The sequence below is a fragment of the Suncus etruscus genome, chromosome 8 (genome assembly GCF_024139225.1).
Source record: "Suncus etruscus isolate mSunEtr1 chromosome 8, mSunEtr1.pri.cur, whole genome shotgun sequence".
In the NCBI taxonomy this organism is placed as follows: domain Eukaryota; kingdom Metazoa; phylum Chordata; class Mammalia; order Eulipotyphla; family Soricidae; genus Suncus; species Suncus etruscus.
In genome coordinates this window covers 64,888,322-64,915,940 of record NC_064855.1, presented here as the reverse complement: position 1 = coordinate 64,915,940, position 27,619 = coordinate 64,888,322, and the positions used below count along the sequence as shown (strand labels likewise).

At 39.3% G+C, this 27,619-nt stretch overlaps 1 protein-coding gene across 1 annotated transcript in view; it reads left to right on the top strand.

The window, feature by feature from the left end:
• Positions 1-25,802, top strand: part of NEK5 (NIMA related kinase 5) — a 96,632-nt gene extending 70,830 nt beyond the window's left edge. The window contains 3 exon segments of the mRNA XM_049778483.1: positions 17,965-18,076; positions 25,516-25,632; positions 25,634-25,802. Coding sequence (XP_049634440.1) covers positions 17,965-18,076; positions 25,516-25,632; positions 25,634-25,802 — 398 coding nt within the window.
• Positions 25,803-27,619: the final 1,817 nt, after the last annotated feature.

Here is a 27,619-nt window from a genome sequence, read left to right as displayed (position 1 = left end):
GGTTTTGAGTCTGTAAAGTTTCTGAGCTGTTTTTTGTCTGTGAAACCATGTATTCTTTCGTCAAACCGGAAAGTGTGTTTTGCTGGGTACAGAATTCTAGGTGAAGCTTTCATTTCATTCAGTCTTGTCACACTATCCCACCACTGCTTTCTGGCATTGAGTGTGTCTGGTGACAGGTCTGCTGTAAATCTCAAGGATGCTCTCTTGAATGTAATTTCCCCTTTTTGATCTTGCTGTTTTCAGAAATCTGTCTCTATCTGTGGTATTTGGCAGTGTGACTAGGATGTGTCTTGGGGTGGTTTTTCTGGGGTCTCTTTTGATTGGTACTCTTCAAGCATGCAGGATTTGATCACATATATTCTTTCGCTCTGGAAGTTTCTCTTTAATGATGTTCTTGACCGTTGATTCTTCCTGGAAATGTTCTTCCTGGGTCTCTGGGACTCCAATGATTCTTAAGTTGTTTCTGTTGATCTTATCATAGACTTTTATTTTTATCTGTTCTCATTCTTTGACTAATTTTTCCATTGTCTGTTCATTTGCTTTAAGTTTTTTTTCCAATCTCTCCTGCTGTATGGAATTGTTATGTATCTCATCTTCCACAGCACCAAGTCTATTCTCAGCTTCTGATACCCTGTCCCAGAGCTTATCCATTTTGTCATTCACTTTGTTTACTGACTTTTTCAGGTCTGTTAGTTTACATGTTATTTCAGTTTGGAGTTTTGTGATTTTTGTCTTCATATTTTCTTAGTTCTTATTAGTGTTCTGTTCAACTCGATCCATGGTTTCTTTGAGTTTGTTGAGTATCTTCCTTATTGCTAGTCTGAAGTCCTTATCTGAGAGGTTGATTAGTTGGTTGGTCATTATCTGGTCCTCAGAATTGTCATCTTCATTCTCTATGTCTGATGCTGGCCTGCATTGTTTCCCCATTGTCACACTTGTATTGTGGGTTTTTGTACGTGTTGTGGTGGTATTCATTGGCTATATGATGCAGGCAGCACACTCCTCTGGCTCCACCCTTCTGGATGGGCCGACTTGCCTCTAAGGGAGGGGAGTTCTCCGTGGATGAAACCTTACACAGGATCAAATCTTAGGCCCGAGCATGCAGGGGTGAAGACAGTCCAGAGAGAAATGCTTGCTTCTGTGATCCAGCACAGTTCTTAGTGTGATTTTTTTCTTCTTGTTGAGATGGTGTTCTTTTGTTAGAAAGAGCACACGGCCGCGTAGTGAAGCGGAGCCAAAGTGCTCTGCTGGAGCCTCTTTTCGGCCCACTCCCAAAAGGTTCACACAACAGGATAGTAGACAGACACACACAGGCAGCACTCACAGTTTTTCACATTCGGGCCCCACTGTGCAGGCGTAGTTTCGTGGATTTTCCCAGCCTGACATCACTGGACAATTCTTAAAACAAATAACTTCATTATAAAGGCTGGAGTTGCCATGTTAATATCAGACAACAAAAACTTTAGACTTAAAAATGTTATAAAAGACAAAGAGGGTCATTTCATAATAATCAAATAAATCACATTCCTAAACATATATGAACCCAATAAGGGGCCAGCAAAGTACTGCTAATAGACTTGAAGAAAGACATCAATAACAACTCAGTAGTAGTTGGAAACTTGAACACTGTTCTGTCACCCCTTGATAGGTCACCAGGCTAAAACTCAACAGAGATTTACTGACTCTTAAGGAATAAATGGAAGTGAGTGGCTTAGTAGATATATATCTATATCTATATCTATCTATATATCTTGCTTTTTATCTCCCCAAAGTATAGTGCACATATTTCTTTAATGCATATGGGACATTCTCCAAGAGAGACCACATGCTGAGCTATAAAATATACCTCTATAGCATCAAGATAATAGAAATTATATCAACTATCTTCTCAGACCCTGGTGCACTGAAAATAAAAGTAAATTATAAACAGAAATGGAGAAATAACTAACACTGGAATTAAACAGCTCACTACTAATGAGTGGGTCATAAAGGAAATCAAAAGATTCTTGGGGGCTGTAGAGATAGCATGGAGGTAAGGTGTTTGCCTTGCATGCAAAAGGACAGTGGTTCGAATCCTGGCATCCCATATGGTCCCTGGAGCCTGCCAGGAGCGATTTCTGAGTATAGAGCCAGGAGTAACCCCTGAGTGCTGCCGGTTGTGAACCAAAAACCAAAACCAAAACAAAAAAAAGATTCTTGAAAACAAGTGATAATAAGTGATAATGAGTACAAAAATTATCAGAAGTTGTGATGCATAGCAAAAGAAGTATTGAGAGGAAAATATATAACTTTGTAAGCACTAATGAGGATGGAAAACGGGCCTCTATAAACAATTTAACAGCACAGCTTAAGAAATTGGAAAATGGCCAAAAAATGAGCCAAAAGCAGGCAGAAAGAAGAAAATAATAAAATTTAGAGCAGAAATTAATGAACTAGAAATTCAAAATAAATTAAATTATCAATGAAAACAAGAGCTGGTTCTTGAAAAACAAGATCAATAAACCATTAGCAAAACATACAAAGAAAGAGGACCCTAATAAACCAAATCAGAAAGGAAAGACAGGATGTCACAACAGACTACAGAAATTCAAAGGGTAATCAGAAATTACTTTGAGAATCTTTACATCATGAAGCAAGATAACCAAGAAGAAATGGATAAATTCTCGAACTGCTATTGACTGAACCAATATGATTTGGAATATCTGAATAGATCTATCACTATTAAGACATTGAAATGATAATCAAAGACTTCCCAAAAACAAAAAAAAACAAGCCCAGATAGATTCACTACTGAATTCTTTCAAATCTTAAAGTGGGGGCCGGAGAGATAGCATGGAGGTAGGGCATTTGCCTTGCATGCGGAAGGATGGTGGTTCGAATCCCAGCATCCCATATAATCCCCCAAGCCTGCCAGGAGCGATTTCTGAGCATGGAGCCAAGAGTAAACCCCCCAAAAAATGTTTGCAAATCTTAAAGAGGATCTACTGCCAATCCTTTTTAGATTCTTCTAAGAAATTGAGGAAACAGAAACACTCTCAGTCATATGAAGCTAACCTTGATACCAAAAGCAGAAAGAGACACCACAGTAAAAAAGAACCAAAGAGCCAGATTGGTGGTGCAAGGTATAAGGCATTTGCTAGCCTAGGATGGACCACAATTCAATCCCTCGGTGTCACATATGGTGCCCCAACCCAGGAGGGACTTCTGAGTGCATAGCCAGGAATAACCCCTGAGCGTCATCAGGTGTGGCCCAAAAATCAAAAAGAAAAAGGGGGGCTGGAGAGATAGGATGGATATAGGGTGTTTGCCTTCCATGCAAAAGGACGGTGGTTCGAATCCTGGCATCCCATATGGTCCCTCATGCCTGCCAGGGGTGATTTCTGAGTGCAGAGCCAGGAGCAACCCCTGAGCAAAGCCACATGTGACCCAAAAACAAAAACAAAAAAGAACTACAGCTGATATCTTTATGAAGACAGATGCAAAAGATTTCAACAAAATACTAGCAAGTAGAATCCAACAGTTTGTCAAAAAAAATCATATGCAGTGACCAAGAAGGATTTATCCTGGGAATGCAAGGATAGTTTAACATATGCAAGTCAATCTACTTAATATGCCATATTAATGAAAGAAAAAATTAAAATCATATGATCATATCAATAGGTGCAGAGAAAGCATTTGACAAGTTCCAGTATCCATTCATGATAAAAATTCTAAACATAAGGGAAGTGAAAGAACTTTCCTCAATAGAGTCAAAGCCATTTACCAAAATCCCATGACAAATATACTCAATGGGGGAAAAATTGAAAGTCTTTTCTCTAATATCTGATATATAACAAGGTTGCCCCCATCTCTGCTTCTATTAAATATAATACTAGAGGAACTTGTCATAGCAATTAGGCAAGAAAAAGAAATCAAGGACATCCATATAGGAAAGGAGAAGTCAAACTCTCACTGTGAATGACATGATACTATATTTATAAAATCCTAAAGACACCACAAAAAAGCTCCTAGAAACAAAAGATTTGTGTTGTAAAGGGGCAGTCTACAAAATTGATATGCAAAATCCATAACTCTTCTATATGCAAATAATGAAGAAAGTGAAATCAAGAAACATTCCCATTCACAATGAGACTCATAAAATCAAGTACATTGGAATCAACTTAACTAAAGAGGTGAATACCTATACAAAGAAAACCATAAGAAATAAAAGATGACTCAAGGAAATAGAAACACATACTCTGCTCTTTGATTAAAAGGAATATCTTTATTAAAATGGCAATACTTACCAAAGCATTGCATAGATATAATGCAATTCATATAGGGAAACCCTGGCATTTTTCAAAGAAATAGATCAAACACTCCTGAAATTCATATGTAACAATAAACTTCCACAAATTGCTAAAGCAGCCCTTGGCAAAAAGAAGCTGGAAGTTTTCCCCAATTTCAAATTGTATTATCAAGCAATAGTCATTAAAACAATATGGTATTGAATTAAAGGCATATCTTCAAATCAATGGAATAGATTGAATATTCTGAGACTGACCCTCAGGTATATGATAAATTAATCTATGATAAAGGGAGAAGACATACAAGGTGAAACAAGGAAAGCATCTTCAGCAAGTGGTGTTGGAAAAATTGGTCCACTATGTGCAAAAAAAAAAAAGGGGGTGGGGCAGAGCGATGGCACAGGGCATAAGGTGTCTGCCTTGTGCATGCTAGCCTAGGATGGACCTCAGTTTGGCTCCCCGGTATCCCATATGATCCCCCAAGTCAGGAGCGATTTCTGAGCACATAGCTGGGAGTAACCCCTGAATGTCACTGGGTGTGCCCCATCCCCCAAAACAACAAAACAACAACAACAACAAAAACTTGGACCTCTTTCTAACACCTTGCACAAAATTTGAATTAAAGTGGATTAAAGACCTTGATATCAGGCCTGAAATCATAAGGTACATAGAGGAAAACATAGGCATAACTCTCCATGACACTTAAGCTAAAGGCATCTTCAAGGATGAAATACTACTAACCAAGCAAGGAAACACCCATGGAATGGGAGAAACTATTCACCCAATACCCAACTGATAAGGGGTTAATAGCCAATATATATAAAGGCACTGCTAGAGCTAACAAAAAAAAATCTAACTCCATCCAAAATTGAAATAAGAGATCAACAGGCTTTTTTCCTCATCATTAATTATCAGGGAGATGCAAGTCAAAACAACATCTTAAACTCCAGAACATAAAACTCTTACACTACAGAGACTGGTACACATCAAAAAATAAACAAACAAAAACGAAACATAAAAACCAAGAACAATCTGAGCTGTTTTGGATGCAGGGAGAAATGGACTCTCTTTCAGTGCTAGTGTGAATATCAACTGGTTCAACCTTTTGAGAAAACAATATGAACATTCATCAAAAAACTGGAAATTGGGGGCAGAGAGGTAGTATGGAGGTAAGGCATTTGCCTCGTATGCAGAAGGATGATGTTTGAACCCCGGCATCCCATATGGTCCCCTGAGTCTGCCAGGAGCGATTTCTGAGCATAGAGCCAGGAGTAACCCCTGAGCACTGCCGGGTGTGACCCAAAAACCAAAACAACAACAACAACAACAAAAACCCTGGAAATTGATCTCCCATACAAATAACAATACCACTCCTAAGAACATGCCCTAGGGACCCAAAAACTCAATGCAGAAAAGCCCTCAGCATTCCTAAGTTCATTGCAGCAGTATTAACAATAGTCAGAATCTGGAAACAACCTGAGTAACCAAGAACAGAGGGGTGGATAAAGAAACAGTGGCGTGGCACTGGAGGTAAGGTGTCTGCCTTGCAAGAATATGGCCCGAAAAACCAAAAAAAAAAAAAAAAAAAAAAAAAAAAACCAGAAAAAAAAAACAACAAACAGTGGCACAGTTACACAATGGAATATACACAGCTATAAGGATAAATGAAGTCATGATAGGGAGAGTATTATGCTGAGTGAAGTGAGTCAGAGTTAAAGTCATATATACATATATAGAGAGAATTTTTGCACTCATTTATGAAATATAAAAAAAGACAGCATGTTTATATTATCTAAAGACAAATAGAGATGAGAGCCAGGAAGACAGGCCCATCGTAGGAAGCTTACTACAAATAGCATGTGAGTACAGTTAGGACAGAGAAAGGACCACTATGACAATGAAAGGTGAAAATAATCACTCTGGACAACACCAGAGTGGTTGCTGAAAGAAGATAAAAGGATATGCATGATACCCCTTTAGTAATAATATTGCAAACCAAAGTGTCTAAATGGAAACAAAGGAGATAGAGAGAAGAAAAATGCCACAGAAGCAGGCAGGGAGGAATGCGGAAGGGAAACTGTGGACATGGTTATAGGAAATGTGTTGTGGTGAAGCCCAAACTGGCTAATTTTGTGAACATTAAGGAAGTTGAGTCTTAAGGAAGGTGCAAGATTTTATTGAAGCAAGAAGAAAGAACATTTAAAGGTGTGAAGGACTTGCAGATACATGGTACTGTATTGGAGGCCAGAAAACAGTTCAATTAAAATCTAGAAGTAGAAGGATCTGAGTCCCTGAGTATTTTATTTTATTATTTTATTTTTTGGATTTTGGGCCATAACCCCCCCCCCACCAAAGTGCTCAGGCCTTACTCCTGGCTCTGCACTCAAGGATCACTCTTGGTAAGCTCAGGGAACCATATGGGAGTGTTGGAGACCTAAACTAGGTCAGCTGTGAGAAGGAAACACCCTACCCACTAAGCTATTGCTCTGACTCTGGCCTGAATATTTTAAATTCTTCTATTTTCTTAGTTACTTACCATAGTGAAAACACTCCTTTCAAAACATCAGTGAGGGAAGAGGAGGAGGAAATGGAGGAGGAGGAGGAGATGAAGAAACAGAGACAGAACACTGGTTTTGATGCTCTTTCTGGTACTTTTGAGCCACAAACTTCAGTGTAGTTGCTTTTTTCCTGCTTCTAGTCTTTCTGGGATAAAGTGCTGTGTCTAAAGATGAAGCTGAAGGCTGTAGGATCTAACTTTGGGTTGACTTGGTTTGGCTTACCCCTGGAAAGAGGAATGGCAGCAATCATTCACAATGCCAAAATAGAGATATACTTGCTGGCTCCATGTCCTTATTTCATTTATTCTAGGACAGGGGTCTTCAAACTTTTTAAAGTGGGGGCCGGATTATGGTCCCTTAGAGAGCTGGAGGGCTGGACTATATAAGCTACTAATTCCTACTCACACTGCACATATCTTATATAAATAAAATGAAAACCATTTATAAATAAACAGGTCACACACCAGTATTTCAATGGGAACTGTAGGCCTGCTTTTGGCTAATGAGATGGTCAATGTCCGGTTCCATATTTGTCACTGCCAGCCGTAACAAGTGATGCAAGTGGGCATCAGTTAATCTTGATCTGGTTGGAGATTTCAGATGTTTTATTTTTTAAAAAGTCTGTTCACAGGCATAAGTGCTACCAAAGATGGTTACCATTTTGAGTGCATGGTTCCTGATATTTGGATATACACTGAGTGTATATGCTGGCAGGTATCTTGGCAACCAAACAACACTCACTGCTGGCAGGCCCGATCAGACTCCTCTGTGGGCCGTATGTGGCCCACGGGCCGTAGTTTGAAGACCCCTGTTCTAGGAGATGGTCATGAACAAATCTTTTGATTTCATTGTGGTGGTAGTGGTGGTAGGAGTTGCACTGGGGTCAGGCACCTAGTTGCAGTGCTGACACTCTTAGTTGTGGCACCAGAATTCCACCCAGAAGTGTTGGGTATCATTCTTGGTGATGTGGGGCCATGCTGAGGATAGAACTCCCAGCAAGGCTGAAGCCCTATCATGGATGAAGCCACATTTCTGGGTTCTACAAAGGTCTTTTTAAAATCTAACATGGCCAGATTCAATAGAGAATGAGCTCCCTTCATTTTTAGTTGGCTAGTTTTATATTAGGCATGCTGTAGCAATTGCCTACAAATGGCATATAGGAAACAGCCACCAAAGCAAAGAACAGGCATTTATTTTTGCAGTCTACTAAGGGTGTTGGTATCCTCTAATCCAGTCAGGGCATGGCTTTTTTGTTTTGTTTTGTTTTGTTTGGAAACTATACCTCATAGTGCTGGAGGGCTCTTCCAGTGTGGTGTTTTTGGGTCACTCAGCTTGCTTCAGGGAGTATGCAGTGCTGGGAATAGAATCAGGCTTCTTGCATGCAAAGCACACATTCCAGTCCTGAACCATCTCTCCCATTCCTGGCTCTGTTCTTGATCTATTCTCCATTTCTGAAATGATCCAGGACCCTAGTCATCTTATTTTTTTAAAATTTTAAATATATTTTTTATTTAAGTAACATGATCATAGTTGGGTTACAGTCATAAACAGAACACCCCCCTTCACCAGTGTAACATTACCCCCTCCCCCCTTCCCATCCCCTGCCTGTATTCGAGACAGCCATTCTACTACAGTTATTTGTTTTTAAGTTCAGTAAATTGTATTTTTTTTCCTTAAAGGATAAGAGTAAAAAATATAGTAAAGGTGTGATAGTGGCAATTGCCGTTGTTTGCATAGGTCCAGAAAAATGGGGAAAATGGAAAAAAAAATCCTTGACCTGATTACAAAAAGGCCTCACCCCAGAAGTTCATTTGCATAAGACCGACTCTGGGTTCCAGGCATACCAGTCTGTTCAACCCGAGTCATTCTCCGTGGTCCCAGTAAAACTTTTTCGCACTTTAGCTATTGTTGGTATCAGATTTTTATATTTAAAGACTCTGGATTCTGTGCATTTCTTTCATCAATGTTAGGCTGATGTGGAGCATCCTCTAGTTTCAGCATACCATTAAATGCGGAGCGATCTGCCCTGCATGCAGACTGTTGCTGAGTCGTCTGGGTGTTGGGAGCACTCTTTGGAGTAAGTCAATGCCAAAGCAGTGGTAGGTCTTCCCTGGTAGAGGCTTGGATCCTGGTAATGTTATAGACAATTGTGGTTGTTTCCATAGATGGTATCCATTGTTCAGGTGTGTGTGGGTGATGCCCATTCTTCTGAGGCCTAAGCCAAATCATTATGCCAATGTTCAGGGTATAAGGCCTAATTACATTACCAAATTTGTGTTCCCATCTCTATTAGATAAGAACTTGTTTGCATATGTATTATTTTCCCATTAAATGTGCCTCTGCAAAAGAGAAGCAATGCCACAAGATATTGTTGGTGCATTTGGGGGCCGACAAATAAAGTCCAACATTCCCTGTAACTTGGTTCAAACATGAAATCTATACAGAGATACTCTTCTACCAGTATTGCTTATAAAACAGATCTCAAAGGGGGAAAATCAAACAATCAAATAACAAAGCCAGTGGGCAAAATTGTCACTATATGAGGATGTTCGAAAAGAGTTATAGATGTTAAGGGAATACATCAGAGATATACAAAGGAGATATACGTGTCCCTTTTATGTTTTAGAAATAGTCAAGAGGGAGGGTGTTGTTTCCAAGACACCACTTTGGTCTGTGATTTGGACAAGCGTAGAGCATATGAAGCCATGTCCTCCCCTTGTTGCCTGCTGAAGCTTCCGACTTCCCGAGAGGCGTTTGCTTCCTAATTGCTGGACGTTGGAAGTTCACCAGTTCCCTCCCAGCCCCTTGCAGGGACAAGGAAGGCAGGGATCTCTTTTAAATTGCACCTCGCGGGAACCCACTTGCTGGGACCCTGAGCAGGTGTCCAGGAATAACCCTGGGGACTGGGAGGAAGGAGATAGAAAGCTGTGGGGGGCAGCCGAGGCTGCATCTTCCCCTTATCTTGGCCAAAAAGCCTACAGCATGGAACCTTGCTGTGATATGTTGCCTGCTGAAGCTTCAGACTCCACCCAAAAATTACTGTGAAAGATAATCCACCTTGGCCAAAACAAAAATCATTAGTACAGAAAAATGGTTAAATGTGGGGTAACAAGAAATAAAACGAGCTTCTGGACAGCTTTCAGATTATGACAAGGAGATGAAACACAATGATATCCAAATATTTGTTGATATGTTCCGCGTGGGGGCACTAGCCCCCAAGCAGTTTCACAATGGACAGGTTTAATAAGGAAACTTCCCTGGTAAGTTCTAAAGCCAGAACCTATTGTGCTGCTATTCCCACCTCGCTGGGTTGCCCAGCCATGTGGCCAGGAGAAGCCCTGGAGTTCCGGAGGAAGGAGATAGAGGGGTGCTGGGGTGACCCATGTCCTGCACCCCTTCGTAGGCATGGTTAAAGAGGCCTTTGGCATGGCGAAGGGCTGCCAAACCCCAATGCTGGCAGAATCTCCAGGCTCCCAGGTAGGAAGGAGATCCTTCCAGAGCTCTACCTCCTTCCTCCGGAGCTCCAGGGCTTCTCCTGCCCACATGGCCGGGCAAGCCAGCAAGGTGGGTCCTTTGGAGGAGCTTATTGGTTTCTCTAGGCTTTCCCCATTTCCCTCCAGGCTCCAAAGGGAGGGATTGGGGTGGGGGCTCTGACCTTCCGGCCTAGTCATCTTTTATTCCTTCACATATCCCTTTTACACCCTTGCCAGATAATCCTCCTAAAATGGCTTAGTCTTGACCAAAACTACTACAACAGATTCCCACTTACTGTCTGAAAGAAACACAGACTGCAGCCTTCAGCTCTGGAAGATCTTTATCACTTCTCCTTTTAGCAAGTATTCCTTTCTGAGTTAGAGTATACAGGTGCCTCCCTTTGCCAAATAAGATGGCCCAGATAATCCCTCCATAAGATTTCACTAGTACTTCCTGTCATTATATATTAGTGGCAATTACTCTTTTATTCTTACAAGGTATCTGGAAGATAGTTGATTTTTAATATTGTCTTTTGAAACTAATTAATGAAAAAGAATGTATCAAGTACCAAATATTTTCTCTTTGTGTGTGTGTGTGTGTGTGTGTGTGTGTGTGTGTGTGTGTGTGTGTGTGTGTGTGTGTGTGTGTATTTGGGCCATGGTGTTCAGGGCTTACTCATGACTGTGCTCAGGGATCAGCCCTTGTGGGACTCAGGGGATCATATGTGGTGCTGAGTATTGAACAGGGTTTGGCAGTGTGCAAGATAAGCACCTTATTCCCTCTCTCTTGTCCTTGTCCTAATTTTAATGTTTTTTATAATATCTTTATTTAATAAATTTAATGTTTTTAAATAGCTAAATTTTATAAAAATCCTTGTAAATCAATCTTACTAGTAAGAGCTACATGCTAATAAAGGACTCACATGTATAGTTAATGCAATGTGAGCTTACTATAGCTTTATTGAATGCTCTGATTAAAACATCTACTACTTCAGCTTATTTAATGCCTTCTTTGTCTCTGTTAGAAGCTTCTGATAATTTCTCTTTTATTTTTATTTGTTCACATTAAAATATTTGTTAAATATACAAAATATTGACTTTTGCTACATATATGTTAATTACTGACTTATCTTTATTTTTATCATCTAAATGCAAGTCATAAGAGATGCAGTGGTGGGCCTGGAGAAATAACACAGCGGCGTTTGCCTTGCAAGCAGCCGATCCAGGACCTAAGGTGGTTGGTTCGAATCCCGGTGTCCCATATGGTCCCCCGTGCCTGCCAGGAGCTATTTCTGAGCAGACAGCCAGGAGTCACCCCTGAGCACCGCCGGGTGTGGCCCAAAAACCAAAAAGAAAAAAAGAAGGGGGCCGGGCGGTGGCGCTCGAGGTAAGGTGCCTGCCTTACCTGCGCTAGCCTAGGAGACGGACCGCGGTTCGATCCCCCGGCGTCCCATATGGTCCCCCAAGCCAGGAGCGACTTCTGAGCGCATAGCCAGGAGTAACCCCTGAGCGTCACCGGGTGTGGCCCAAAAACCAAAAAAAAAAAAAAAAAAAAAAAAAAAAAAGAAATGCAGTGGTGATTATATTGGTAAATTTTAAGTGACTACTGATAATAAACCTGGTTTTGTGATTAGGGTTTCTCCACTCAGAAAATGAACTACAGCCCATTCAGCCATTTCTCTGGCTCCTAACTTTTAGATATATTTTTGGGGTAGTAGTTTGAGTCCACCCCTTGACTGCAGTCAGGAAACCATCTATGGTATCAGGAATTGAACTGGGCTTACCATATTCCATGCGAGTGACTTACTATCTCTCTGGCCATAAGTTTCCATAACTTTTATTATAGGTATAGTGGATCACAACTTATAAAGTCTTTTATATAATTAGTTATTTGTTATAGATTTAAACATTATTTACATATATTTTTATCAACAGTATTTAGTTTATGAAATTTCAACTCCTTGATAATAACTTGCTTTGATGCTACTAACCCTAATTTTTAAAATAAGACTTTATAACAAGTACTTATTCCATTTGTCCTAATTTAAAATATTTTAAGGAACTAGACTTTATAAACTCTTTTTAAATCAATCTAATTAGCAAAAACTACATGCCAATAAAGGTTAGCATGTTTTTTCTACATGTGCATAATTAATTCGGGTCAATAAGTTTGTTTATAGTTTAACCACTCTTGGAAATCTCTGGTGGGAAGGTAACCTCCATTTTTCTTGTGTAACTTTCTAGACACATAGTTGCCTTGGTTACATCATAGTGCAGATAAAATCTTAATGCAGTTTTGCATTTCTGTAGCTAATCATTCATTCTTTTATACTCTAAACAAAAATAAAAGCCTTCTAACTTTTTTTTTCCTTAAACAGGAATGCAAAAAACAAAAACAAAAACAAAAACAAGATGAGATTCCCACACCAAGTTGAATACTCATGCTGCTTGTAATTAGCCAGAGTACTTCATAGATGAGATATAAAAATTGACTTCATTTATAATATCCTTTGAGAAATTTTCCTTTGGGAAAGTACCTTTGGTACTTTCAAAATTTTGGATGCATCATAATTAAAATAGGTAAAATAGATATATAGATTACAGTTTGAATACATTTAAAAATATATTTTACATATAGGTATGTGTGTGAAGAATCATGTAATGATACAATAATTTACCACTTTCCACCCAGAAGAAAAAGAAAAATCTACCCATTTGCTTTGAATTCCACATTTAGTAGAACATTCCTATTGTTAGACATATCTGATCAATGAATTTCTCATACATGACTACCTAGTCAAACTCTCCTAGTGCAAATATAGGAGATTTACAAAATTAATCTGTAATAATGGAAAAATAGAGCATACCAAAACAATACATGAGCTAGAAGCTAAGTATGTTTTCTATAGGCAGCCAAAAGTTGGGAACCAGTGTTGGAACTCAATAGTATAGTACTTGCCTTGCATGCCTGAGGATCTAGGTTTAGTTCTCAGCACCAAAAAAAAAAAAAAAAAAAAAAGTTGAAAAATATGAATTCTGTCTCCTGCCATTCTCCTCTGTCTTGTAGGATTATTCTGGAAAATATATAATCCTAAGCCAATTCTTTTTTTGTGCTTTAGTTTTTCCTCAAGTATTTTGTTAGTATACTTATAATGTTTTTATTTTTAACACTTTAAATAATATATTTTAGTGTATGTATGTTTTTGTTTGTTTTTGTTTTGTTTTTTTTGAGGGGGGATTCTGTGAGCATCCCTTGGATTTGGATTTTTTTTCCCTTTTAAATTAAGGAAGTTCTCTTCTATTATTTCATCAAAAAGGGAATTTTTTTTACTTCTTTCTCTTTTCTCCTTCTGGTACTCATAAAAATGGCTATTGCTCCTCTTAATGTTCTTATGCTGTCTTCACATTTTTCTTTTTGCTCTTCTTTTTGTGTGTATGCTATAACTAGACTTGGCAACTGACTGGATCTATCTGTGGATGTTTTCCACTGGTTGATTCTTGAGTACCTTCATCATAGTCAAAAGCCTGGCAATTGGGCTGGAGTGATAGCACAATGGCAGGGCATTTGCCTTGCATGTGGTCACAACACAGGATGGACCCTGGTTCAATTTCCAGCATCCCATATGATCCCCGAGCCTGCCACAAGCGATTTCTGAGCACAGAGCCAGGAGTAACCCCTGAGTGCTCCTGGGTGTGACCAAAAAAAAAAAGGCCTGGTTATTATATTTTTAAATATATTACTTCTATTTAAAGTTTTCTCCATCCTGCCATAAAGATAATAGTTTATTATTTTTCAGAGTTTATTCAATACTTCCATGAATTGTGCTATTTTAAACTGTTCTTCAGGCAGGCTTCTCTGTTCTACTAGATTTGCACTTTCCTCTGGGTTTTGTTTTGTTCCATCATTTGTGGCAAATTCCTTTATCCCCTTATTTTGTTCACTGTTGAATAGTAACTGCTGTGTTGAGTGGACAATTGTCTTTTCTTGGCTTTCTAGGTAGGTCTTTTATGAAACTTTCAGACTATAGGAGTTGTACCTGGGATATGTGCTCAGCATCTGTGGTGTCTGTGGCTTTATCTACTGACACTCCTGAACTTATTTAATTGGTGGGAGGTATGATTCCCACACAGGGTTCTCACTTTATTTTTCATTCTTGGCATACCTTTTAATACAGTGCTGAGTAGTTTCTTTTTTCACATGGAAATAAATATGATGATCTTTCATTCTTTCTGTTAATAAAACATACTATAAGGCTGAAAGAATTTCTGAGTGTTAAAGTTAGACTTTCGCAATACTCAGTGGATTAGCATCTGTGTGTTCCTGTGGCCTACATGCTGTGCCATTTAACAAACAGAATTTTTTTTTTAATTTCTTTAAAAAATAAAAACCTGGAGCCGGAGAGATAGCATGGAGGGTAAGGCATTGCTTTTCATGCAGAAGGTCATTGGTTCAAATCCCGGCATCCCATATGGTCCCCTGAGCCTGCCAGGAGTGATTTCTGAGCAGAGAGCCAGGAGTAACCCCTAAGCGATGCTGGGTATGACCCAAAAACCAAAAAATAAAAATAAAAAAATAAAAAGTAAAACCCTTCACCAGTGCAACATTCCCATCACCAATCAAACAGAAATTTATTAATGTAACAAGCATGTCTGTGGGACTACTATCGAAAATATACAAGGTACTGACAGAACTTAACAAGAAAAAATCTAATCCCATCAAAAATGGGTTGAAGGAATGAACAGACACTTTGTCAAAGAAGAAATACAAATGGCCAACATGAAAAAAATGCTCCACATCACTAACCATCAGGGAGATGCAAATTCAAAAAAATTCAAAAAAATACAACTATGAGTTACTATCTTATGCCACAGAGACTGGCACACATTCAATGAACAAGAACAATCAGTGCTGGCGAGGATATGGAGAGAAAGGAATTCTTATTCACTGCTGGTGGGAATGCCTTCTAGTCCAGCCTTTATGGAAAACAATATGAAGATTCCTCCAAAAACTGGAAATTGAGCTTCCATATGATCCAGCTATACCACTCCTAGGGAAATACCTATGAACGCAAAAGTGAAATACAAAAATCCCTTACTCGGGGCTGGAGAGATAGCATGGAGGTAAAGCATTTGCCTTGCATGCAGAAGGTCGGTGGTTCAAATCCCGGCATCTCATATGGTCCCCTGAACCTGCCAGGGACGATTTATGAGTGTAGAGCCCAGAGTAAGACCTGATTGCTGACAGGTGTGACCCAACCCCCCCCCAAAAAAAATTCCTTCCTCACACCTATATTGATTGCAGCACTGTTTACAATAGCCAGAGTCTGGAAACAAACAAAATGTTTTTCAACAGATGAATGGCTAAAGAAACTGTGGTGTATATATATATACATATATACACACACACGTATATATACATATATATGTATATATATATACACATACACACAGTGGAATATTATGTAGCTGTCAGGAGAGATGAAGTCATGAAATGTTCATATATGTGGCTGTACATGGAATCTATTATGTTGAGTGATATAAGTCAGAGGGAGAGAGATAGACACAGAATAGTCTCACTCATCTATGGGTTTTAATAAAAATTAAGGACATTACTGTAATAATGCCCAAGGACAATAGAGATGAGGGCCAGAAGAACCGACTCACAATATGAAACTCATCACAAATAATGGTGACTGCAATTAGGGAAATAAATACACTAACAACTATCATGACAATCTTGATGAGTGAGAGAAGCAGAATGCCTATCTTGAATATAGGCAGTAGTAAGCCTTGAACATTGAACAACTAAAACAAAACAAAACAAAAAATGATTCCTCTAGGGCAGGGCCACAAAATGTTGAATGGAGGGCGTTTGCGACCCTCGGGCCGCGAATTTGAGACCTCTGGGAGAAGAACCAAGTCTCAAGCATAGCTTCAGTAGGGCTGAGCTTCATCTCCAGGAAGATCATTCTTCACCATTTAGGGTCCCTAGCCCTCAGCAACCTCAAATTCTCACTACATAAACTCAATGCTAGAGCAGGCTTTCTAGAAGGAGCAAGCTTGTTATTCTGGAAGTACTCTCCCTGAGAATATCCACATCCACTGTATCTGAAGCCAGCATTGGACTCTTGCCAGTTTGCCTATGTTCTATGTTCTTTATGACCTGAAAGTAAAAGTACGAGAGCTGTAGACTAAAAAACATCCCCTCTTTCATCAAGAACTTTCTTGGAGAGAAGTGTTCTGGAGCCGATGCACTGTGAGATAACTTTGGCCAGTTCCTGGATCATGTCTGAACATGGAACATCCATCAGTGAGATCTGGAGTTCTATACCCCACAGGACAGTGTTGCTGCATACATCTTTAGACTTCTGGCTACATTTTTCCACTTTTTTTTTCTTTTTTAAATGTTTTTCTCCTTTTTTTCTTTTTTTTTTGGGGGGGGGGGTTGGGTCACACCCGGCGGTGCTCAGGGGTTACTCCTGGCTGTCTGCTCAGAAATAGCTCCTGGCAGGCACGAGGGACCATATTGGGACACCGGGATTCGAACCAACCACCTTAGGTCCTGGATCGGCTGCTTGCAAGGCAAACGCCGCTGTGCTATCTCTCACTTTTATCTGTCCTAGACCGTGACCTCCTGTCTGTTTCTTCTTTATTCAGGGACTCTTAGGGAATTTGGCTGTACCTCCATCTGAATTATTCTATACCCAGTTCTCATTATTAGCCACACTACAAATCTAGTGTTGTAACTAAACATTGGAAGCAATTATCCTTATCCAACTATGGTGCAATCTTCTGCCAGGACCAGGGTGACTGGTGCTAGAGTCTTCTCAATGGCCAAAGTGTCACATTCTGATCTTGTTTCTGAGCTCTCCCAAGAAGATGAGCAGGCACAGATTTAGAGCCCTAGCATCCCTCAGCCACCTTCATACTTCTTGGTGCAAGACCTGACTGAATGGGGCCAGAGCAGTGGCACAGTGGTAAGTTGAGCATGCCAACCTAAGACAGACAGCGGTTTGATCCCCCAGCGTCCCATATGGTCTTTCAAGCCAGGGGTGATTTCTGAGCGCATAACCAGGAGTAACCCCTGAGCGTCAACGAATGTGCCCCCCCCCCCAAAAAAAAAAAAGACCTGACTGAATGCTGGAGTTGGTTTCAATTGCAGCTCTGTCTTCTCTTTATTCTCTTTGTGGCTGCACACCCAGCTGTGCTCAGGGCTTACTCCAAGCTCTGTGTTCATGACTCCTGATGATGCTCAGGGAAGCATATGTGGTACTAGAGATGAAACCAGAGTCAACTTCATGCACCCTTACTTCTGCACTATCTTTTTAGCTCATGTTTGTTTTGTTATTATTTGGGTTATACCCAGTGGAACTTCAGGCTTACTTCTGACTCTTCACTCAGGAATTGCTTTTGGCAGTGTTTCAGGGGACCATGTAGGATGCTGGATCATACTCAGGATGGCCTCATGTAAAGTAAGCATTCTACCTTCTATATTGACAATCTGGCTCTATTACAGTTTTCATGAAAATGACTCAGATGTTTAGTGTTATGGTGAAAATACTCCTGGAGTTAGAGTGTTGGTGTCTGTCCATCGCCAGGTGTCTGGGCTGGGTCCTTTACTTTGGGTGTGTGTGATTCATTTCACAGTGGGGACACTAGAGCCATGGATTCCTAAAGAAGATGATGGGAAGGTGAAGATGGATCCGAGCATTGAAGTAGATGAAGCACAACTAGAACCAAGATCAGATGATGAAGATACGTAAGTAGCATGTTAATACTTATATGATATGATAATGATGGTGTGTAAGCTTATAAGATGTCTACATGAAGACTCAGTAAAAAATTAAAAGGTTGTTGGGGTCCTTGGGTGAGGAAGATACACTAATGATGGATGTGGTATTGGAATTATGTGTGTGAGGACCTGTTGTTAATTTTAACACACATTAACATATTAATACAACATAATATTAACATATTAATATTAATAATATTAAACCACAGAATCTCAATCAAAATTTTTTTCAATTTTGGTCAGTTTTTTTAAAATAAATTTATTAAAAAAGTGTATCATAGTTGACATACTGATCATAATACATTTGTTTCAGGATGACAGGAAGCAAAGTTATCAAAAATATAAAGAAAATAGGAGATCTAAAATAAAAATAATGAAGAATTGGAAAAAGAAAAAGAGAGTTCATTAGTAGTTATATTCGTGACAATTATTGTATCACCAATAAAGTCATTAATAAAATAGCAAAAACTTTAGTACACTTTTTTTTTCAGATAGTAGATGAACTAGAAGAGAAAGGTGTGTGTGTGTGTGTGTGTGTGTGTGTGTATGTGTTTGTATATGTGTGGCAGTTGTTGTTTGCATAGGCACAGCAAAATATGGGAGAAATTGGAAGGAGAAACCTTTGGCCTGAAAACAGAAACCTCACCCTTGGAGTGTTTTGGCATAAGACCAACTCCAGGCTCCAGGCCTACTAGGTTGTTCTACCCCTTCGACATTTTCTGTGGTCCCAAAAGCAATTCTTTACCATCACAGTTGTTGCTGTCGGGTTTCTGTTGTTATAGATCCTGGTTTCTGTACAGGTCCTACGTTGAAGGCTGTGTGGTGTATGGTATCTTCTAGTTTTGTCTTACCTTTCAGTAGCAGAGAATACTGCCCTAAAAGCAGACTATTGCTGTTCCTACATTGTCATGGTGTCATAAGTACCATCTTCGGAGTAAGTCAACGCCATGATGGTAGTGGAGCCTTCCTTGTTAAGAGTTCTTATTCCTGGTGATGGTGTAGGAAACCAAGTTTGTTTCTGAAGATGGTGTCCACAGTTCAGGGGTGAATGGCCAATGTCCAATCATCTGACATCTAAGCCAAGTCACTATGCCAGGAGTTCAGGGTGTAAGGTCCCATTGCAGTTTAGAATGTTGGGCTTCCATCTCTATTAAATAACTTGTTTGCATATGTTTTTTAGTGTGCCTATACAATAAAGGAAGAATGCCACAGGTATTACTGGTGCATATGGGAGTCCAGGTATCAAGACCAACAGTCTCCATAACCTTTTTCTTACCTGGCCTCTAGACAAAGACTTGTCTACAAGAATTCTGTACTAACCAGATCCTGAGAATGGGGGAAATTGCTACTACATGAGAAGATATTCGGTCATGGATATGCTTATTGAAGGAATGTAATTAAAGAGATATTCAAAGGAGATTTGTATGTCCTTTTAAAGTCTTTTGAAATAGGCAGAGAATGGGTAAGATCCAGAACCTAGCTTCAATCTGTGAGTTAGTTTTTGGAGTCCAGGGAAGATGGCTCCCAGCAGTCACATATCAGCGAGTATCCTCAAGCGCTGGGCTTCTCAGCCACCGAATCCAGTAGCAAAAAAGTTCATAGGTGAAGGGAGAGGGGCCATGGAGAGTGAGTCAATAGTTGATGAGTGTAGGTTTTTCTCATGTAGGGAATCTATCTTTTCACTTTAGGGGCTGGTTATTGACATCTGGCTGGAGTGGGGAGGATGTTCTGCTTTGTGAGGAGTTAAGCACATGGAGTGCATCCTGCGGGTCTTGGGCATTCCATTTCCTTTCCTAGGAACAATCTAAAATTATGAACATTGTGGTATCATGGTAAACTAAGTACTTTTTGGGAAATGAGGACTGATGAGAAAGGACCCCACTGCAAGAAGGTCTGCTGCATAGCACGGTTTATGGCTGTGCAAGGGGCTACTTATTCCTTTACCCCACACTCCTGGGAACCTGGCTGCTTGGCCTTGCTGTGGAGGCCTGACTTGGGGGTCCCATGTCCCTGTTGTAGGGTACAGTCGGCCAGCTTCCCCTGCAGAGGCATCCCAGTTGTGAGAGGAACGGTGAAATCCTCAACCAAAAAAATTTTTTTTAAATAAAAATGCTGTTGAGACAGATCACTGCAGAAGTAAGACTAGAGAGACTGTGCCTGGCTTGCTTCTGGGTTCTCCATCCTTTGTTTCATATTTCTTGCATCAATGATACTCAGCTCAATCACTATCGCTTTGTCATTTATTTGTTTATTCATTTATTTTTGGGCCACACCTGGAGGCGTTCAGGGGTTACTCCTGGCTCTGCACTCAGAAATCACTTCTGGCAAATGTGGGGACCATATAAAGGATACCAAATTGAACATGGGTCCATAATGTGTTAGCTGAGTGCAAGGCAAATGCCCTACCGCTGTGCTATTGCTCCAGCCTCCATAATGTTTGGTAAGGCTAGCCTCTCACCTCCTTCTGGTATCCACTCATGTTTGTTTTCTAAATTAGTATTGGAAATCCAATGTTCAAACAGTAGATTTAGTTCCACCTTATTTAGGTCTTGTTAACTTTCTCTAAATACATGTCTTTTGTATTAAGTGTCACGAAAGTCTGTCTGTTAGGTTCTTTTTTGTTGTTATTACTAAATTAAAAAAATTTTATTACAATATGACTGTAGTTGGGTTCTTTTTGTCTGTTAGGTTCTTACTGAGAATGATATTACAGGGCCAGAGAGGTAGCACAGTGGTAGGGTGTTTTGCCTTGTATGCTGCCAACCCAGGATTGACCTAGGTTCAATTCCTGGCATCCCATATGGTCCCCTGAGCCTGCCAAGAGCGATTTCTGAGTGCAGAGCTAAGAGTAACCCCTGAACTCTGCCAGGTATGGCCCAAAAACCAAAAAAAAAATAAAGAGTTGTTACATTTTTATTAACTTTTTATGGTTTAATTTTTATTTAAAATTAATTGAATCACCATGAGATATGAAATTACAAAGTTGTTCATAATTGAGTTTCAGTTTCAGTTATATGGTATTTGAGCACCTATTCCTTCACCAGTGCCTACTTTCATCCACCAATGTCCTCAGTTTCCATCCTACTCCCAGCCTGTTCATTAATTTATGGTAATTATAAATTTTTGTGATTATAATGCTTAATAACTATGGGTATAATATAGCTAGCATATATACACATATGTTTTGTAGTTTCCTCCATATTATACATGCCACTTAATTTTTATAATATCTTTATTTAAGCACTATGATTATTAACATGTTTGTAGTTGGGTTGTTATAAAAGACACCCTTCTTCACCAGTGCAACCTTTCCACCACCAATGCCTCCCATATCCCTCCTCCCCCACCCCTGCCTGTATTCAAGACAGGCATTCTATTTCTATCACTCACTACCATTGTCATGATAGTTGTTAGTGTAGTTATTTCTCTAACTGCAGTCACCACTCTTTGTGGTAAGCTTCATATAGTGAGCAGATTCTTCCAGCCCTCATCTCTATTTTCTCTGGGTATTATTGCAATATTATCTTTTATTTTCTTAAATCCCACAGATGAGTGAGACTATTCTATGTCTATCTCTCTCCCATTGACTTATTTCACTCAGCATAATAGTTTCCATGTCCATCCATATAGGAAAGTTTCGTAATTTCATCTTTTCTGATGGCTGCATAGTATTCCATTATGTAGATGTACCACCATTTCTTTAGCCACTCATCTATTGTTGGGCACCTGGGTTGTTTCTAGATTCTGGTTATTGTAAATAGCACTGCAATTAATATAGGTATGCAGAAGGAATTTTTGTATTGTGTTTTTGTATTCCTAGGTATATCCCTTAGGAATATCCCTTAGGAGTGGTATAGCTGGATCATATGGGAACTCAATTTTCAGTTCTTTGAGGAATCTCCATATTGTTTTCCATAAAGGCTGGATTAGACAGCATTCACACCAGCAATAAATGAGAGTTCCTTTCTCCCTACATACCCGCCAGCACGGATTGTTCTTGTTCTTTGTGATGTGTGCCAGTCTCTGTGGTGTGAAATGGTACCTCACTGTTGTTTTGATTTTCATCTCCCTGATGATATATAGAGCATTTTTCATGTGCTTTTGGCCATCTGTATTTCTTCTTTGAGGAAATGTCTGTTCATTTTGTCTCCCTATTTTTCAATGGGTTAGAACTTGTTTAGTTCTGTCATACCTTGTATATCTTAGATATTAACCCCTTTTCTGATGGGTATTGAGTGAATAGTTTTTCCCATTCTGTAGGTGGCCTTTGTATGCTAGTCACTATTTCCTTTGAGGTGCAGAAGCTTCTTAGCTTAATGTAGTTCCATTTGTTTATCTCTGCTTCCACTTGTTTGGACAGTGATGTTTCCTCCTTGAAGATGCCTTTAGTCTCAATCTCACGGAGTGTTTTACCTACATATTCTTCTATATACCTTATGGTTGCAAGTCTGATATCAAGGTCTTTAATCCATTGGATTTGATCTTTGTGCATGGTGTTAGATAGAGGTTCAAGATCGCTATTTTGCATGTGGTGTCCCAACACTGTTGTTGAGGAGGCTTTTCTTTCTCAATTTTGTGATTCTTGCCCCTTTAACAAAAATTAATTGTATGTCTGGATGACATTTTCTGAATACTCAAGTTTATTTTATTGATCTGAGGGTCTGTCTTTATTGCAATACCATGCTGTTTTATTTATTTGGGGGCCACACCCATCCTGGCTCTGCACTCAGAAATTGCTCCTGGCAGGCTCAGGGAACCATATGGAATGCCAGGAATCAAACCCAGGTCCATACTGTGTAGGCCATGTGCAAGGCAAATGCCTTATCACTGTGCTATGGCTCCAACCCCAATACCATGATGTTTTAATGACTATTGCTTTACAGTACAATTTAAAGTTGGTGAAAGAGATGCCTCACATCTTCTTTTTCCTAATGGTTGCTTTAATTATTCATAGATGTTTATTGTTTCAAATGAATTTCGGGAGTCTTTGATCCACTTCTTTGAAGTGGGTATGGGTATGGGTATCCTTAGAGGAATTGCATTATATCTGTACAATGCTTTGGGGAGTATAGCCATTTTAATGATGGGTATGAGTCTCCATTTCCTTGTGTCCACTCTTATTTTTTGAAGCAGTGTTTTGTAGTGGTGTCACCTAATTTTGTTGTTGTTGCCATTATTACATTTTTGTGGTGCTAAAAAAATCAAATATTTGGGGGCTGGAAAGGTGATGCAGTGGTAGGGCATTTGCCTTGCATGCGACTGACCCAGGACAGACCATGGTTCGATCCCCCAGCGTCCCATACGGTCCCCAAGCCAAGAGTGATTTCTGAGTGCATAGCCAGGAGTAACCCCTGAGCATCACCAGGTGTGGCCCAAATTTAAAAAAAAATCAAATCTTTGTTCCATGTCTCATGTATGCAAGACAGTGCTTCACTGGTGAGTCACATCTCCAGCCCTGTTTTTACCATTATTAACTGGGTCATTTTTTCTTCTATAGTGAGTCCAACTATTCTATTAACATTGTATCCTGTAATTTCACTCAACTCTCTTATTAGTCCAAAAATTTGTAGGCTTTTGAATTTGCAAGATTTTATTGTATTTTAGACAAGTAATAGATGCCCATAGTCCACAAATCAAAAGGAACAGGCCCCTCTATCCTCACCTCAGCCATACACCATTCCCCATATATTAATATCAAGCTAATACATCTTTGTGCAAACTCCTCAGAAATTCCACTCAAGTCTAGTGAATGTCTCTTTGGTATATATTTGTTCTGCTTGCTGCTACAGAAATAATTTCATATGTGCTGTCTTGACTTGATTTTCTTACTGAACAAAGCACACAGACTCTATGTCCTCATAGATAGATGTTGAAGGGTAGGGCAGGGGTGCAGGTTAGTCAGGCCAGATAAAAGGAGTCAATCTTGATCTCCAGGTGGGTTCAAGTTCTTATCTTTCCAGTGTAGAAGATTATTTCCAGAATTTCCAGAGGTGACAGTTAAACCTATGTAAGATAGTTTTATTTAGGAAATGTGAGAGGAGAACATTCAAAGTAAAAGACACACCTTAAAGGAGGACACAGGCTGGGAGCTAAGAAAAAGAGGTGCTCCTGGAGAGGATGCCCAGAGAAGCTGATTTTAATGGACTATTTTTTCTCTCAAGCTGCCTCATCTTTGGCTGAGGGTCTTGCAGGGGGGGTGTCAGGGGTAGAACTTTATTCTTGGGGTATTTGTTTTTTGTTCTCCTCAGTTTTATTAGGATATCATTCCCAACTCTCTGGGAAGCAGATACTCCTCAGAATTTATCTTGCCTCACCAAATATTTCCTGGTGTTAAGGATTCTTTTTGTCTTACCAGACATTCCTTGGTTGTTTTATGGCTTTTGTTTCTTCCTGACGCTTATTACTGAAAGGCCCCATACCCAGCTACTGCCTCATAAACAAAATACTAGGTCAAAAAGAATGTTTGCTTGTAATATCAGATTATTCTATACAGTAGTGATGCCCACCCATGCTTCTCCCATCAGAATATAGACATGCCTGTTTTTCCACATATTTTCTTGTTTAGTGTAATAGAACACTTAGGGATCATTGCATAACTGTTGGGTTTAAGAATGACAGGGCAATGAAGGGGGAGAAAATGACATTTCTGTGTATAATATTCATTCATTTTTCCCCTCCCCCCATATTCATTCATTTAATTTAATGTATTATTGGTTTCTGAGGCCTTATGGGGGGATCAGCACAATGAGGTAATACTGGCATTTGCTCAGGATTCTTTTCCTATTTTCAAGTACTTCACCCTGAACTAGTTCTTCCGCCCTCTTAAATTAGTTTTATTATTTGTTTTAAAAATATTTTAAGTACTGTTGGATTGGTTGGTTGTTCCTTTTGTTTTTTTGGACAGTATTACATTGGCTTTGCTCAGGTTTTACTACTGACTATGCTCAGGGATCCTGGTAGGCTTAGAGGACCATAGGGGATGCTAGGGATTGTACCGGGATTGGTCATGTACAAACCAAGTACCTTACTCTCCCTATTACTATTTCTCTGATCTCTCTCCAGCCCCAGAACTAGCTATGTTTTCTCTCCAAAGTGGGTAGTTCATTTTTTATCCCCACAAATAGTGTATAAATACTAGTTGCTCTGCATCTTTATCAATATTTGATATGGTCATATTTTCCCCAAAATATATGTTTTGTCAATATTTCCTTCCGTCTATCCTTGTCCTAAGATTTGGACCTCAACATGGAAGTATGTACTCTAACATTGAACAAATCTCCAGCCCCCACTGACACATGGTTGGGCAAGTGAGGAAGAGTCTAGGTATTAAACATCAAATCATATTAATTATCATATGTATTCTTTAGTATTGTGGACTCATAAATTTTTACAATTTACTTTTCTAGAAACTTTGAAGAATCAGAAGATGAGTTGAGAAATGAAGTAGTTGAATCTCTAGAAAAACTCACTACTTCCAAAGAGGAAGAAAAAAGAGAAGAGGCTTTCTGTTCCTCTGAGGATGAGAAAATTTAGGAGAGGACTAAACATACAAGAATCTCCATAATTAAATGAAGATTTGAAGAGCATTTCTGTTCCTTGTAATGACTTACTTTGCATTATTTATGAAGACCAAGAAATAGCAACCACCAGTGAAAACACGTGTGTGATTCTTGCAATTTTCCTTAAGTACTAAATGATCATCTCTCAGTTGCACAATCTTTTTAGGTACAAGACATAGAAGTTTATTGAAAGGAATTTTTCAGGGACGTGTTTAAACTTAGACAACAGAATAAAAATGTTTAGGATTAAAATAAATATTTGGGGCCAGAGAGATAGTCCAGTAGGTAATGTTGCCTTGCTTCTGGCAGCCTCATACAGTCTCATGATCCATGTCAAGAGTGATTCCAGAGCAATTTTTGGTGTGGTCCAATCCCCAAACCCCAATAATATTTTTACTTTAAAATATCTCTAAGAAATCCTCCAGAAAATATAAGCAGCCAGAAGAGTCATGGGTTTCTCAGAATCTGGAAAGAGGTGGAAATGAATTTCCACCAAAACTTAAAGAAGAAACAACCCTCTTGACAATTTATTTTAGTTTAATGATGAAATCCATTTTAAGTTTCTGTCTCATAGAATTTTAATAAATTTTTTTTTATTTTTGGGTTACTCCTGGCTTGGGGGACCATATAGGGACCGTGTGGGGATTGAGCCAAGGTCTGTCCTAGTAATTAGCATGTGCAAGGCAAATGCCCTACTGCTTGTGCTACCGCTCTGCCCCCTAATTAAATATTTTTAATTTTTAAGACTTTATAATTTAAAATTTTTTTTGTTTTTTTTGGGCCACACCCAGCTGTGGCTCTCAGGAGTTACTCCTGGCTCTGTGCTTACAAATTGCTACAGGCAGGCTAAGGGGGCCATATGGGATGCTGGGGACTGAATCTAGGTCTGTCCTGGTCTGCTGCATGCAAGGCAAATGACCTACAGCTGTGCCATCGCTCCAGTCCCTAATTTTTAACATTTTATGACTTAATTTAAAAGTGATTCTGCCATCTTATCAATTTGTATATGTAAAATTTCTTAAATTATGCATACATTTAAATATTAAATTGTTTTAATATGATTTGTTCAAAAGATGTACAAATTAAAGAGAAAATTACTTAGGAAAGAAAATCTTTAAATGACAAATTAGAAGAGATGACTAAATATATATATATATATATATATATATATATATATATATATAGCATTCCACACCCTAAATACAGAATACACATTCTTTTCCATTGTTCATGAAAATCTCTATTTTTTTCCTTTTAAACACCTAGGTTACAAAGCTCTTCACGTAAGTTTCAGTCTTACAATATATACCATACTTCACCCATGAACATTTCCCACCACCAATGTCCCCAGTACCCCCCCCCACTCTCCTTGCTTGCCTCTGGGCTAGTCATTTTACTCCCCTCTCCCTCTCTACCCTTACCTTTCTCCCCTTTAGATACTGTGGTTTGCACTATTGTAATGAAGGGGTACTCTGCACATCACTTTATCTCTGATCAGTTCCAACTATTGTAGTCTGAACTATCCTAACTGCACTGCTCCACTATTTGTGGCAAGCTGCTACCTTGGACTGGTCCTCCTGACCCTCATCTCTATTGTTTCTGGATATTATTTCTTTTTTTTCTTTCTGCTAGGGGTTCTCTTTATTTTTTTAGTATTTTTTATTTATTTAAACATCTTGATTACACATATGATTGTGATTAGGTTTCAGTCATGTACAGAACACCCCCCCTTCACCAGTGCAACATTCCCACCACCAATGTCCCAAATCTCCCTCCATCCCACCGCACCCCCACCTGTACCCTAGAAAGGCTTTCCAGTTCCCTCATTAATTCACATAATTATGGTAGTTCTCAATGTAGTTATTTCTATAACTGCACTCACCACTCTTTGTGGTGAGCTTCATGAAGTGAGCTGGAAGTTCCAGCCCTCCTCTCATTGTCTCTGAGGATT